This window comes from Melospiza melodia, chromosome 28 (genome assembly GCF_035770615.1).
Source record: "Melospiza melodia melodia isolate bMelMel2 chromosome 28, bMelMel2.pri, whole genome shotgun sequence".
NCBI classification, from domain to species: Eukaryota; Metazoa; Chordata; class Aves; order Passeriformes; family Passerellidae; genus Melospiza; species Melospiza melodia.
Genome location: NC_086221.1, coordinates 4,852,642 through 4,869,418, shown reverse-complemented (window position 1 = coordinate 4,869,418; position 16,777 = coordinate 4,852,642). Strand labels below are relative to the sequence as shown.

Genomic DNA, 16,777 nt, shown 5'->3' with positions numbered 1-16,777 from the left:
TAAATTAACTGTAAAATGTACATGGTAAAGTAATTTGTTACAATGAGGCTTTTAGATGTAGGAGGAAAATGCAAACTGCTGGCAGGCTTTGGATCAAAAGGGTAATGTGCCAAGGAAATTTTAATTAATGCTAGGTAAATAAGAAAAGCCAAAGTTCATGTAATTTTGCATTATTCCTTTTAGTAATGATCTAGTTACTCTATTCTTCCAGGAACATTTGATTTCCTTGCCAAATAATTGTTGAAAAATTTATTGTGACTCATCTGATCTTAAATTTTTCATGGCAGGCTGGCCATATGCACTGAACCAACTTCTTACAAGGGATTTCCCCTCTATTCAGACAAAATTTTCATGGATTTTATTAAAAGTCAGAATGTCATTATTCAAAACATGCCATCTGGAAAGGATGCTTGAACTCATGGTCTCTAAAGTTGTATTATACAACTTTAAATACCAGCATTACACCTTCATGTACAAATACTGCTCTGTTTTTACATGAACATTAAAAAGCTATTTGAGGGAATTATTAAATCATATACACCTTAGCATTATAATACAGAAATATGGCAAACAGAACATGGAAAGTGAATTTTCAGCCACTCCTGTACAATGAGCCCAACTTTGAATATGAGGCACAGACACAAAACTGAAGGAGCTCTGATGAGAGGAGAAATAAGAAATTTAACTCCAGCACATCCCTCAGAGGCAGTTTCAGTGCTGCAACACCTGCAGTCCCACCAAACAAACCATTTGCAAATATTTCCCCTCAATAGGGGACTGGAAACTCAACACCATCATTGCTTTTTATTTCAAGTGTACCTCAAGGTGCTGTAGGAGAGATTTTCCCTTTTTATTGATTTCATTGATGAGGGTGAATATGGCCACTTTGATTTCCTGTTCTACTCTTTTGTTGGTTTCATTTACTTCTTTTATCCTAAAAAACAACAAAAAAAAGCAATGGATTGTCAGTCACTTTACACTTCACTGCCAAATACAAATTTACAACTTGTTTTACTACAAATAATATGAAAGTCCTTGTAGTTTACACATTTTATACAGAGAAATAACCAGCCACAACCACATAAGTCTGTATGGACATTTATAAATTTATATCCAAATTGTGTCACTATGAACAATTTATACCTGATGCTTTAAACTTTTAAGATCATTTATATTAACCAGAAATCAACCCTGAATTTCAAATTAATTCCTCCCTTGTAACAAAAACAAATTATTACAGACCTGTAATTAATAAAGAGATAAACATTTCACTAATGATGTGCCTGATATTAGTTTAGATTATTCTCTTGTGCTTTAATACTACTGGCTGTCAGATTTTTATTCCTCTTCATCACTGCCATTTTTCCTCAGTTTTAGTGCATTTGCAGATTCTTCAGATTCAAGCAAATCATCTTGAGCTCTGGCCACAGAATTTCTTAAACTCATGGAAATTCTGGATTTATTTGATCCTACACTGCCTTAATCTAGCAAGATCAACTGCAGCAGAATTCTTTGCCATGAGCCAACGTGAAGGTTTAAATTGTCCTTTTTTAAAGAGTTTTTTTTGCTGCCAGATCAAGGATTTGATGTCACCCAGCCGCAGGACCAACACTCAGTGCTGATGAACACTGCTGGAGCCCTTGAAGGCACCTGGGACACACGTGGTTTTTGTGACAACACAACTCCAAAAAACACCCAACCAACCCTTCATTAAGTCCATGGCATCCACCCTTGGCTTTGGCACCCAACAATTATTCCAGCAGAGCTGTTCCTTCAACACCTTCATGCTCCACCACCACAGATGATGGTGATTTTGTGCCAACACTGACAACAAAGTTGTAATACCTTCATTTTTCCCATTCCCTGAAGTTTTTAGCATGATGGATTTTGTGTCCCACACACCAGGCAAAGCAGTGGAATGAGTTGTGTCACCTGCATCAGCCACTTGGCTCAGCAGAAAATTAAGATCTTGACACAATCCCAGCTGCAGAAATTCACTGAAGCCACAAATTCTTGGGCAAACCCCCCCCACCATTACAATATGTTAATCCCATCACCCATTCCTGGCCTGGAATTCCTATCAGAGAATGTTTTGTGACATTTCTTGAGCTCTCATTTTAATTATTCCCCATGTGATTGTCTCTCCAAGTGTGCAACATTTCCATGCTTCACTGTGGTGTTGTGTTTTGGGACCTTTCAAAGAGTTCCACGGAAAATTAGCAAATAAAATACCAATTTTCATTGCTTCTCTCTTCACACATTTGACTTGGTCATGCTGTATGTTCCTCCCTTACACTGCTTTTTTTTTAAAATATAGATGGCATCACAAGGAGTTAAAAATTTACATCAGAACTTCTCTTTCTGTCTTGGTGCACATCCTCCTGCTGCCCTGTACTTTCCACCCCCAGCTGATGTGTCATTCTGCAGATGCCCTCAGAGCTGCAGGAGGCCCAGCAAACCACAGAGCACCGGGGTGGAATTCCCTGAGCTGGGGTTCAATGTGAGGCTGAATTTCAGCTCACCCTGGAAATCTGAACTGAAGCTACCTAAAAAAAAAACCCCAGTCAAAACCCCACAACCAACCACAATTTCCTATTCAAATTCACGCTAAGGTTTTGTTACACAGTTATCAGAGGCCTTCATAAGAAACAAAAATATTTTAATATTTCAATTTGTTACACAGATATCAGGGGCCTTACTATGAAACAAAACTATTTTAATATTTTAACTTGTTACAAAGTTATCAGAGGTCTTACTATGAAACATAAAAGTATTTTAATATTTCAACTGTTACAGTTGAATATTAAAAAATATTTTAATATTTCAACTTGTTACACAGAGGTCTTACTATGAAACATAAAAATATTTTAATATTCCAACTGTTACAGTTGAAGAATAAAAATATTTTAATATTTCAACTTGTTACATAGTTATCAGAGGCCTTACTATGAAACATAAAAATATTTTAATATTTCAACTTGTTACACAGATATCAGGGGCCTTACTATGACACATAAAAGTATTTTAATATTTCAACTTGTTACACAGTTATCAGAGGCCTAACTATGAAACATAAAAGTGTTTTAATATTTCAACTTGTTACACAGTTATCAGGGGCCTTACTATGAAACATAAAAGTATTTTAATATTTCAACTGTTACAGTTGAATATTAAAAATATTTTAATATTTCAACTTGTTACACAGAGGTCTTACTATGAAACATAAAAATATTTTAATATTCCAACTGTTACAGTTGAAGAATAAAAATATTTTAATATTTCAACTTGTTACATAGTTATCAGGGGCCTTACTATGAAACATAAAAGTATTTTAATATTTCAACTGTTACAGTTGAAGAATAAAAATATTTTAATATTTCAACTTGTTACAGAGTTATCAGAGGCCTTACTATGAAACATAAAAATATTTTAATATTTCAATTGTTACAGTTGAATATTAAAATATTTTAATATTTCAACTGTTACAGTTGAATATTAAAAAATTTATTATTTCAACTTGTTACACAGTTATCAGAGTTCTTACTGTGTAGCATAAAAATATTTTAATATTTAAACTGCTACAGTTGAATATTAAAAATAATTAAATATTTCAACTTGTTACACAGAGGTCTTACTATGAAACATAAAAATATTTTAATATTCAACTGTTACAGTTGAATATTTAAAAATTTAATATTTCAACTTGTTACACAGTTATCAGAGGTCTTACTATGAAACATAAAAATACTTTAATATTTTGATTGTTACAGTTCAATATTAAAAATATTTTAATATTTCAACTTGTTACAAAGTTATCAGAGCCTTAACTATGAAACATAAAAATATTTGAATATTTCAATTGTTACAGTTGAATATTAAAAAATTTAATGTTTCAATTTGTTACACAGTTATCAGAAGTCTTACTATGAAACATAGTATTTTAAAATTTCAACTGTTACAGCTGTAATACTAAAACTATTTTAATCTTTGAATATTCAATATTAAAATATATTTTTAAATATTGAATATTAAAAATATTTTAATATTTCAACTTGTCACACAGTTATCAGAGGCCTAACTATAAAACATATAAATATTTTATTATTTCAACAATTCTGTCACCTAAAGCTAACTCAAAAGAAATTACAGGATGGGTTTTCTTGTCTTTTTTATTCATCTTTTTCTCCCCCACCCCCAAAGTGTAATGAATGTGTCACACCTTTGGTTCTATTCAAAGTCGTCACAAAAAACACAATCTTTAACATTTATTTCTTGTAAGAACTTCCAAGAGATGCAGAGTCTTGTTCATAAAAATTATGAAAAGCAATTAAGATACAGAATTAACTCCAGTGTGTTATTCTAATCCCACCATTCATTTTGCTGTGTCTCATTAAAAACCAACGTAACAGCTGATTATTTTGGGGAACTCACCTATTTTGAACTTGGGCAGCTGCAAAATTTACATAATTCTTCTTCTCAAGAAGTTTGGCCAAGAGGTTCTCAATTGCACCCTTCTGGTTCTGAAAAGCTTCTTCCAGGAACTGGTACCTTTTCAAGAGCAAGAGAAAAAACTGATTACCAAGGGACAGAGGGCTGAAACTCAGGTGCAAAGCCATGAAATTTGGAAAAAAATATGACAGAGAAAAAAATAAAAACCACAGAGAAAGAAAACACTAAAATAAAAATCAGACTCTGAATATTCTGATCAGTGTGCAAAATGTTGAAAAAAGTCCTTTGGTACTGGCCAGGAGATTGAATCTCTGTGGGAAATTATCAATTCCAACCACACAGGGATGCAGTGCCTCCTTTTTTTGATGAGGAAAATGCACCAAAAGCCTAAACACAATTAAAGGATACCAAAACCAATCCCCTAAATTATCCCAAATTCCCCAGTTTTTCAGCTCATATTTGACTGCATTAGTTTAATCTGAAGGAAATTTCCCTATTAAATAAACTTCAAGTTTTTTCCACCTCTGCTGCTTCCAAGTGAAGAATTTTCCCTTCCAAGCTCTTCAGCTGAACAGCTGCTATCAAAAGTACTTTCCATTATTTCATCTGAAAAGAGGGTAAGTACCAACACTGAGGGAAAATAACAAAATTTGGTGCCTTTTCCTAAAATATTGCAATAAAAATGCCACAGAAACACAATGCCTCTGCTGAAAATGGCCAAGGGGAATTAAGATTAAAGCAGCTCCATGAATTTCTGATCAACTGCTCAAAATCCAGGATTCCTAACTTGCTAAGTTTTGTCTTGGCAATAAATAAACCTCCTGCTTGTGCAATGTAATTTGTTAACAATAGGGAAAACTTAATGTCCCAGAACACCTTGGCAATGTTTTGCCAATATTCAAATTGGCAGAAAATTGCTGCAATTAATGAAGCATTCTATAAGGTGCATTAGAAACAATTTACAGCAACTTGCAAAGAAAATGAAGAAGAAATTAGTGCTGTCTTCTGTCACAGTGTAGAACATTACAATCCAAAGGAAAAGATTGTCTGGATTGTCAGCAAACTCACAGTTTTTTTATTTAAATGACTCACAAGCATGATAACAGGGACTCAGACAAAGAATGTAATTCACAACAAAAACAACTCTACTCCTTAATTAATTCAGTTTGTACACCAACAGACAAATCTGAACTCCAAGAGTTGAGATTCTTCATTCTCAGTGGTGGAATTTTGCTTTTTCTAAACAGGCTAAAGTTCTTACAGACAGACAGACAGACAGCAGCACAAGATTTTAGATACTACAATACAAAAAAAATAGCATTCCTAAAGCCCAAAGAGAAAAACTTGAAATGTTTGGGAGCTGCTGATTTTATGAAATTATTTTCATTAAGTTCAAAATTATATTTCCACTTGAAGGAGAAGTGAAAAATCTACATGTAGCTTGTACTGCTAAATTTTTGCTGTGGCTCTTGCTACAGCCAAAAATCCTTTTCTTTTTTTCAGTATTGCACTTCCAGCTTCCCAAGTGTGTGGACTGGAAATACCCAAATTAAGGAATCTCACAGCATCAGGCTGCTGAAATTATTGTCAGCTTTCTACAGAATCCCCAGCAATCCCTGCCCTGACAGGGTGGAACTGGATGATCTTTAAGGTCCTTCCAAACCCAAACCATTCTGGAATTCTAAAATTGAGATTCTGAACTGGCCCAATGTGGTGGTTTGACCAGGAAGAAGTGGGAATTTCAGTACCCATGGAGGTACTGAAATTGTGATTCACCCTCCTTTGGGGTAAACTATCAGGATTTCAGGTAAGAAGAAAACAGGGGATTAAAATCAATTTTTTTCCCATTTGGCATGATTCTCCATGAAATCTCAGCTGTACTTCAGGCAGACAAAGCAGTGCCTTAATCATCAAATTATTTTCATAAAGTTCAAAATTATATTTCCACTTGAAGGAGAAGTGAAAAATCTACTTGCAGCTTGTAGTGCTAAAATTTATCTGTAACTCTTTCTACAGCCAAAATCCTTTTCTTTTTCATTATTGCACTTCCAGATTCCCAAATGTGTGGACTGGAAACAACCCAAATTAGAGGAGTCTCACAGCATTGTCAGCTTTCTACAGAATCCCCAGCAATCCCTGCCCTGACAGGGTGGAACTGGATGATCTTTAAGGTCTTTCCAACCCCAAACCATTCTGGAATTCTAAAACTGAGATTCTGAACTGGCCCTCTGAACTGGAGGTACTGAAATTGTGATTCATCCTCCTTTGGGCTAAACTATGAGGATTTCAGGTAAGAAGAAATCAGGGGATTAAAATCAATTTTTTTCCCATTTGGCATGATTCTCCACAAAATCTCAGCTGCACTTCAGGCAGACAAAGCAGTGCCTTAATCATCTGTAATTCACACCTGCAACTCAGAACCATATGGAAAGAATATTCTGTAAAAAAAAAAGCACATTAATAAAGACAAATTCTCCTTCTGGAAGAGCACAGGTAAGTAGGACAAGATCCAGCTGTTAATCCATCAGCAACATGCACAGAAGAGATGCAAAGAAACCAACTGGACCAAGTTAGTGAAAATATCCCAGGAGAGCACCCTTGTGACAAGGGAGTCACCCAGGATATTTATGATCAAATCTATAAAAGAAGAGAGCAGGAATATTTGAGGGTAAAATAATAATAATAATAATTATTATTATTATTATTATTATCATCATCATCATCATCATCATGATATTTCAAAGTAAACATTTTGAGGGTGTTAATATAATAATAATTATTGTTATTTCAAAGTAAAAGTTTTCATTATTATTAAATAATAATAATTGTTATTATTATCATTATTATTTCAAAGTAAAAGTTTTCCACAGGCTGCTATAGCAGTCTGATAATAATCACTATTCTGAGAAAAACAGGAAAAAAGAAAAGCAGAACACTAGATTCAGTATTACACCTTTAGAGAGAAGAGGTAAGGAAAAGCAGTGGTGCAGTGGTTGATAAATATGAATTATCCCCAGATTCTCTATTGTAACACTGCAAAATATTTGTTCAAACATTCAAACAACTACATGACAAAGCTGCAAAAGAGCAGAAGATGGAATGTGTCTTAAAGGGATTCCAACTCCTTTTCCAGCAGAGGCAAACCCAGCATTTCCTTTTACCTGGAATGAGGCAACTTTTAACCAACTAAACCCAAACCATTTTGCCCCTCTGCACCAGAAGAATACACGAAAATAAAAGGCAAAATTTAGACTTTCCTTTACAAAATTCCCCTAAAGACTGTTGCACAACCAAAAATGCCCTTTCAGAAAATTCATTACCTCAGCCATGACTCACTCTATCACTTTTGCTTCTTTTACAGCACCAGGTGTTCAGGGCTGCAGGAATTTCCAATCAAGTCCTGGCCACAGAGATTGCACTGGGAACTGCCAGGCAAATGAACACCTGAATCACAGCAAACCTCCTCAGCCCATCTTGGCTCAAATCTCATCTTAGGGGACTTGACAAAGCTCAAGTTTCCATCACTCTGCACAGGTTCTCTGTCACCATCACATTTTTTGAAAAATCTCTTTGCCCAGGATTTCTTCTCCTGGGAAGCTGAGAAGCCTCAGAGAAAAATGAAAACAATAATTATCTGATTTGCTTCTCCTTTGGAATGTGGTTTGGACATTGTTTACCAACAGGTGCTTGTTTGATTGGTTTCATGTGAATTGTTTTGATTTATTGGCCAATTACGGTCAAGCTGTGTTGGGACTCTGGAAGGAATCACAAATTTTTCATTATTATCTTTTAGCCTTTTGTCTGTATCTTTCTGTATTCTTTAGTATAGTATTCTTTAATATAATACAGATCACAAAATAATAAATTAGCCTTCTAAGAGCACAGAATCAGATTCATCATTCCTCACAAAAAATACAATTCTCTGCAAGGGATGGCTTCAGTCCAACCAGGAGTAAATGCAGCAGAATTTCCAAGACAAGCAGCTCCCATCAATGTCACTTCACCCTCTGAGACAGCACAGCACAGGAGTTCAGAAATATTTAGAATATTTGTATATCTGTACCTGTGTTCTTTGTGCTCCAGTAACTGACAGTCTCTGCATGTCAGCCTGTCACAGGTTTCACAGAAAAGTTTTAACTGCTCTTGTTTGTGGACAGGGCAGAAAACAGGACGTTGACCAGATGCTCCCACGGCTTCTGTTTTCAAAAATAAACCATTTGTGCATTTTAAGATAAAATTGAGACAATCTGAAGAGCAAAACAACCCAACTAACTTCCAGCAACAACCAAGAACTCGCAAAGGCACCTCCAGATGTGTTCTCAGGCTGAGGTTACTGTGAGAACTTCAGGTCAGGGGTTGGATTTGATGAGCTCAGAGCTCTTTCCCAACCTCCATAACTCTGGGATTTACAGTGCCAGTGGTTTAGAGCTGTTTTCTTTCTTTATTGATTCATTTTCTTTATTTATTTATTCATCTTTTCTCATAAGCACCCAAAAGGCGCTTACTGTAAGACTGCACACAATCTTTATAAACACATGTACACCAGCACAGTGTACATGTGTTTATAAAGATTTCATTTCATCTTTATAAAGATTTAATTCCATATAATTTCACCTCTGACACACTGAAGGATGGCTCAAACCTTTTAAACCTTTTTAACCTTTTTTTAAGGTTTTTTTAAAACCCTTTTTACCTCATGGATTTTCCAGCTTATCCCTTCAAACACCTCAATTAATCAAACACAACTGAAGTGGGAGCTGCAAAGCAAATGTTGCCTGTGTTAAAAGTTACCTAAACCCCCAAATAACAAATAATGGCAAAAAAATAACTCTGGTTTTACTAAAAATTCTGTATAGTGTTCTGAGGATGTTTTGATCTTAGCAAAGAGGAAAGCAGCCTTTGGAAGGTACAGCAGGTAGGGTTTAAATGAATTTCCCTCACTCTCCAATGTTTCTGAAGCTGGTTATATCATGCAAGTTATTGTAAAGAAAGAGCTGATGAACCTACAGCTGCCACTCACTGAGAGAAATTTAAACTCTCCAGGGCACTTCTTTGAGTCTAAAAAGAAAAAAAACCAATGACCAGTCCTTCCCCACAATCACAATAAATACAATTTCTGATGGAAAGTTTATTTTATAAACTTTAGTTTATAAACTTTATATTTAAAATATAAAATATTTTCTATTTTATAATTTAAATAATTTATATTTAAATATAAATATATAGTGTATATTATAATTATAATATTGATATTATTACAATATTATAGAATTATAGTAGTATAAAAATATAATAGTATTATATTATAATATTAATATATATTATTATTTTATATTTTTATAAACTTTATAAACTTTCTGGTTTTGGAAGTCACTTTTCAGCCCCTTCCCAGCAGGTATCAAAGGGAAAGCTGAGCTGTAATATCACATTTAAAGTCACAATTTAGCATTCCTTGTAAAAACATCAGTAATTCTTTCTTGGGCCTTATAATTTGATTGAATTTAAGGGTTTCTCATCTGTGAGGCTTAATACATTGAATCTTAAATGGATAATATTTCTTATTAAAAATGTTCATTAAGACCTAAAGAGAAGCCTCTCCAAAATGAGGTTTATTTGATAGAGCAAATGAAATAAAATCCCTGTCTAAAGGAACTAAGCTCAACAGTAAACTTTTTAACTATTAAACAATTTCTAGAAAGAAAAGTAGTGTTTGTTCCTTTGAAAGGATACAATTAAACAATTATGGAGATCTTAATTAATTTTAAATGAATTTAAATGAAGAGAGCAAAGTGTTGAGATCTCTCTTCCTCAATGTTATCATTTTCAGACACATCCAGATTGTGGAGAACCTACAAATCTTTAAATCAGAACTTTTAACCCATGTACAAACGGAATTTTCTAATCTAAAATCCAGATACCCTGGACCTGTTTGGAGAACTTTTTCCACATGACCTCAACAGGCCACAAATGATAAAATCCAGATAGGCTGGACCTGTTGTGAGATGATTTTCCACATTACCTCAATAGGCTACAAATGATACATGATCAAACAACAGCTCAAGAATTTACTTCCAATAAGGCTGCACACCTGAACAAACCCTACATACACTTCACATATTCAATTTTGCTCACTGAGAGATTAAACCTAAAACAGATTCCAATTCTACATTTACTCAGTAATATCAGTACAAAGTAACAGAATATATTGAATGTAACTATATAAAATATATAGTTATAACTAAATAAACTAAATGACTATAACTATATAAAATACATAGTTATAACTATTTAACTATATAAATTGTATAACTATATAAATAATGTAACTATATAAATTATATGACTATATAACTTTATAAACTATATAACTATGTAACTATATAAAATATAGTTATAACTAACTATATAAATAATGTAACTATATAAATTATATGTCTATATAACTTTATAAACTATATAACTATAACTATGTAACTATATAAAATATATAGTTATAACTGACTATATAAATTATATAACCATATAAATTATATAACCATATAACTTTATAAACTATATAACTATGTAGCGATATAAAATATATAGTTATAACTATTTAACTATATAAATTATATAACTATGTAAACTTATATATACATTTCTACAGAGAGAACTATAATTGCTTCTCATAATAAAATACAACAAAATGGGTAATTTAATTTCCTTGGACAAGATTTGGAATGGATAAGATTTTTAATATGCCACAGTTCTCCATATTTCAACCCCTCCATTTAGTTATTTGTTCTACTAAACAATCTAATTCTACTAATTTACTACTCTAGAATTCTACTAATCTAGCAAGACTATTAATAATGGATCTAAATCCTTTCCAAATGCACAAAGTATCACTGTTATAAATTCAATTCTTCCTCTATTTTTACAGCTTCTAATTTTGCACTGGTAATTTTTACTGCGCTTTTCCCAAATCCTGGGGGAAAGGAAACGCACAGAGCTGGTTGTTACCATCATCCTCCTCCTTTTTTTTTTTTTTTTTTTTTTTTAACATAAAAAGAGAAAAGGCTTTTGGAGCAGGCAGGACAAAGTGACACCCAACACCCACCTGAGGACACATCCTCTTTTTTCCTGATCATGTGGTCCTTGGTGAACTTTACTCGCTGGTGAGCCTCGATGCAGGTCTTGCACAGCCACTCCCCACACTCCACACAGAATCCCACAGCACTGGCATTGTCCTCACAGCTGGTGCACACCTGGGGGGGGAACAGAAACCAGAATTATCCTACAGAGCCCCAGGGAGCAGAAAGGGTTGGGGGGAAAAAGGCAGCAGGATTGTTCTGGGGAGAGCTGACAGATCCAGAGAGCAGAAAGGGTTGGGGGAAAAAGGAACCAGGATTGTTCTGGGGAGCAATGACAGGACCAGAGATCAGAGGAGGGGTGGGGAAAAGGGACCAGAATTGTTCTAGAGAGCACTGACAGGACCAGAGAGCAGAAATGGGAGGGAAAAAGGCACCAGGATTGTTCTAGGGAGAGCTGACAGCCCCAGAGAGCAGAAAGGGTAGGTGGAAAAGGCACCAGAATTGTTCTAGAGAGCACTGATAAGGCCAGAGAGCAGAAAGGGTTGGGGGAAAAAGGCATCAGAATTGTTCTAGGGAGAGCTGACAGATCCAGGGAGCAGAAAGGGTTGGGGGAAAAAGGAACCAGGATTGTTCTGGGGAGCACTGACAAACCCAGAGAGCAGAGCAGGGATGGGGAAAAGGCACCAGAATTGTTCTAGAGAGCACTGACAGGACCAGAGAGCAGAAATGGGAGGGAAAAAGGCACCAGGATTGTTCTAGGGAGAGCTGACAGACACAGAAATCAGAGGAAGGTTGGGGAAAAGGCACCAGAATTGTTTTAGGGAGAGCTGACAGCCCCAGAAAGCAGAAAGGGTAGGTGGAAAAGGCACCAGAATTGTTCTAGAGAGCACTGACAAACCCAGAGAGCAAAGCAGGGATGGGGAAAAGGCGCCAGAATTGTTTTAGGGAGAACTGGCAGCACCAGAGAGCAGAGAAAGGGTGGGGAAAAGGCACCAGAATTGTTCTACAGAGAACTGACAGCCCCAGAAAGCAGAAAGGGGAGGGGAAAAAGGCACCAGAATTGTTCTAGGGAGAGCTGGCTGACCCAGAGAGCAGAGGAGGGGTGGGGAAAAGACACCAGAATTGTTCTGGGGAGAGCTGACAGACCCAGGGAACAGAGCAGGGCTGGGGAAAAGCCATCAGCATCATCCTGGGGAGCACTGACAGCCCTAGACAGCAGAAAGGGTTAGGGGGAAAAGGCACCAGAATTGTTCTAGGGAGAGCTGGCTGACCCAGAAAACAGAGGAGGGGTGGGGGAAAAGTACCAGAATCATCTGGGGTGCTCTGCCAGCCCTAGAGAGCAGAGGAAGGGTGGGGAAAAGGCACCAGAATTGCTCTAGGGAGAACTGACAGCCCCAGAGAGAAGAAGGGGTTGGGGGAAAAGGAACCAGCATCACCCTAGGGAGAGCTGGCAGCCCAGGAGAGCAGAAAGGGGAGGGGAAAAGGCACCAGAAGTGTCCTGGGGAGCACTCTCAGCACCAGAGATCAGAGCAGGGCTGGGGAAAAAGGCACCAGAATCACTCTGGGGAGCAGTGAGAGGACCAGAGAGCAGAGGAGAGGTGGGGAAAAGGCACCCAAGGAGCCCTGGCAGCCCCAGGGAGCAGAGGCTGGGGCAGGACAGTCCTTACCTGCTCTGACTTCTCGTCGGAGCTGCTGGGGCTCTCCGAGGTGTCCTTCACAAAGTAATTGTCCACCAGGTCGATCTGCCGGCACTCCTGGCGACAGATGGGGCACCTGATCACCCCCACTGCAAAACACAGCACAAAACAGGCTCTCAGGGCAGCAAAACACAGCAAAACACAGCACAAAACAGGCTCTGAGGGCAGCAAAACACAGCAAAAACAGGCTCTGAGGGCAGCAAAACACAGCACCCCACTGTAGCCCCACATTTCTCCTCACAGAGAAAAGGCACAGTTCTTCCCAGGATTGTTTCTAGGTTTCACATTCTCTGAACATCAGAGAAAAAAAAACACAATTCTTATCATTTGCTGTGCCAGTGTTTGTGCAAAAGCAGAGTGCAATATGGAGATTCTTTACCCACAGTGAGGGTGTTTTGTTCTCTTGGCCTGTCAGGGCCAGGTGTGTGTGTGTGTGTCAGGACTGAGGGTGACAATCACGAGATTCTGGGCAGTGTGTGCAGGGCTGAGTGATTGGCAGATTCAGTTTTAAATGTATAGAATATATAGTATAATAAAACAATTAATTAGCCTAGAATAATATGGTATAATAAAGTAAATAAGTACAGTAAAGTAAATATAGTATAATAAAGTAATTAATTAGCCTAGAAGAATATAGTATAATAAAGTAAATAATATCATAGTATAATAAAGTAAATATAGTATAATAAATATAAATAAATAAATATAGTATAATAAAGTAATTAATTAGCCTAGAAGAATATAGTATAATAAGGTAAATAATATTATAGCATAATAAAGTAAATATAGTATAATAAATATAAATAAATAAATATAGTATAATAAAGTAATTAATTAGCCTAGAATAATATGGTATAATAAAGTAAATAAGTACAATAAAGTAAATAATATCATAGTATAATAAAGTAAATATAGTATAATAAATATAAATAAATAAATATAGTATAATAAAGTCATTAATTAGCCTAGAATAATATAGTATAATAAAGTCATTAATTAGCATTTTGATATCCATGGAGTCAGATGCATCATTTTCTCTCCCCTTGTAGGGACACTCACAGCATTGCAATCCCCCACAGGCTCTCAAGGCAGCAAAACTCACAAATCAACCTGCCCAGAAGCACCAAACACAAAGCAAACTCCTCCTCTCACCTGGGTAAAGGATTCCAGGTTGGCATTGCCATTAAAATCCTGCCATTACAGGTGTGGAACAGGTTTCACCCCAAAATACACTCCCTCAACTAAATCCCAAAATACTCACAGACCTCTACAGAAAAGGATGCCCCACCTTGCTGGGGATTTCCCTAATTTTCCTAATTTCTACATCAAACTCAGTTTTTCCTACTTATTTCTTCCCCAAAAAATTCTGTCTTTTCAGCAAAGTAATTTATTGTCCCTAAACAAATATTTAATTTTTCCCCTGTTGATTTTAGATAACGAAATTCAAGATATTTGTGGTTTTTAGATTATTTTTTAGAACAGTCTATGGTCCAGCCTGTCTCAAGCATTAAGAGGGCTGTGCCCAGATAGCTGGGGGACTTCAGGGATGCTCCTGAAAATGCCACAGCATTTCAGTCTCAGTGTTCTCCCAGGTAGATTTTAAATATCATTTATTTCCATGAGGTCAGGGAGGCAGATGAAGCAATAAAACACCAGCATCTTGCTTTGTTATCCTTTGTAATCACTAAATTAGTTTTAAATCCTCAGCAGAGCTGCAAAGGAGTTACTACATGAAGCAAACTGACATTTAAAGATGTCTATGAACAGCCCCCATAAAGGTTTGAAAACCTATTTATAACTTAGGTAGTGGCTCACACTTCACAGAAGTGTCACTGGATCTCAAATCAAATTTCTATATAATTTATTGAGAATATAATCTTCAAGCTTTCCAAGCCATTGGGTATTTTTACACACTAAAACAACGTTGAGAAGTGTAATTAAATGATGCTCAGCTCCTTTGTGGATATTCAATTAGGACAGCAGGACTTATTTCAGGGAGATTAATTACATTAGCAGTGGAGTAGCATTAATTTTTTTCAAGTGCTAAAATTAATGATGGCTTCAGAACACGGGAGATTCACTGCAGAGCAGCAACAATCCAACTAAAAATTCCCTGTCTCATCAAACCACACACATCTCAAAAGCAGGACATGACAAATAACAAGTTCTGCAGCAGCCACACATCCAAGAGCTTTCACTCACAGTGAAACCTTCGCCATATGCAGAACTTTGAGGTTTTCTGACAACTGAGAGACAAAATTCTGCAGGGAATACCAGCTGAAAGCCATCCAGCAGCTGATGTGCATAAACTTACAAAAGAAAAATTTCAGATATTTACCATTCAAACCAGTCCATCAAAACCAAACCTAAATCTGATTTTTAGTGCTGCCTCGGGTTAAACAAAGTATTTCAGGAAAACAACAAAACACAAGAAGCTCAAGATCTGTAATCTCTAGACAACAGAAAAGTCAAATCCTACAGATGAAAATCCCTTCCTATAAGGCAATTTGGTTGGTTTTAAAGAAGCCAAACCACTGAAAGCTTAAAAAAATCAAGGTTTTGATCTAAGTGAGAGCCCACAGACTGGATCCTGGCCAGGGGTAATCCAACACCCAATTTCTGCACCTCCACATTCAAATAAAACCTGCACAAAATGCCCCAAGTGTTCTGCACAAACCTCAAGAGATCAAAACCCAAATTCCAAGCTTTGCCATTCTCATTTAGCACATTACACTGCTTTTTCACATCTCAACACCCTTTATTTCCAACAGCAGCTTTCCAATAATACACGAGCCACTAAACATCTCATATCCTGGTCTTTTAATCTAATAAAAACCAAATTACTGCAGCAGCATTTGTACTAGAAATGAATGTACTGAAAAGATACAGATGTGGCTAATTTTGTAAGGCAGGAGGGAAAAGTGGAGAAAATCACACTGAAATAGCATTTACATAGAAAAAAAGATTCTTAGCTGTCAAAACTTGAGATAATTTGTGAGCTAACAAAGTTTCTTGCAAAAAGTTTAGTGAGAATGTATTTTAGGACAAACTAAGATTCAAATGTTTATATAACCTCTGTGAAAAACAAGTTTTCACTGTCAGTTTCAATTTTAAAAAAATCTTATTTAAAAAAATAAAAGTAAATACAGAAGCATCATCCTATTTATACTCCAGCAGAACTTACTATGATTTGTTTGATCCAGAAAAACAATAAACACATTATTGTTGGTATAAACATTCCCACTGTAACTCTGCTTGCCAAAAGCATTAGCACATAGTAAAAACCACTATTTTATTTTTCAGATCACGGGTGAATTAAAATAAGACACATTCACACAAATTCTGATGGTCAGGCTGGTTTATGACCTCCCTCAAGCCTAATTATTACCATGAAGATTTCCAATGGCCTCAGAGATGGCTTCATTTGATTTTTGAGCTGTAAATTGTTGCTGCAGAGGTCAAGAGCAGCAAAGAACTGAAGCAAAGAACTGAGAAAAGGGGAAGTTTCTTTCAGGAAGTTGTGACCACACCACGTGAAACCCTGCACAGGGGCTGAAA

The 16,777-nt window shown here is 36.1% G+C and overlaps 1 protein-coding gene across 1 annotated transcript in view; it reads right to left on the bottom strand.

The window, feature by feature from the left end:
* Positions 1 to 16,777, bottom strand: part of TRIM33 (tripartite motif containing 33) — a 46,867-nt gene that overhangs the window by 18,212 nt on the left and 11,878 nt on the right. Inside the window, exons 2-6 of the mRNA XM_063178163.1 lie at positions 13,190 to 13,308; positions 11,549 to 11,696; positions 8,513 to 8,645; positions 4,432 to 4,548; positions 820 to 934 (exon numbers count right to left, since the gene is read on the bottom strand). Of these exons, the coding sequence (XP_063034233.1) occupies positions 820 to 934; positions 4,432 to 4,548; positions 8,513 to 8,645; positions 11,549 to 11,696; positions 13,190 to 13,308 (632 nt within the window). The remainder of the gene's footprint in view (positions 1 to 819; positions 935 to 4,431; positions 4,549 to 8,512; positions 8,646 to 11,548; positions 11,697 to 13,189; positions 13,309 to 16,777) is intronic.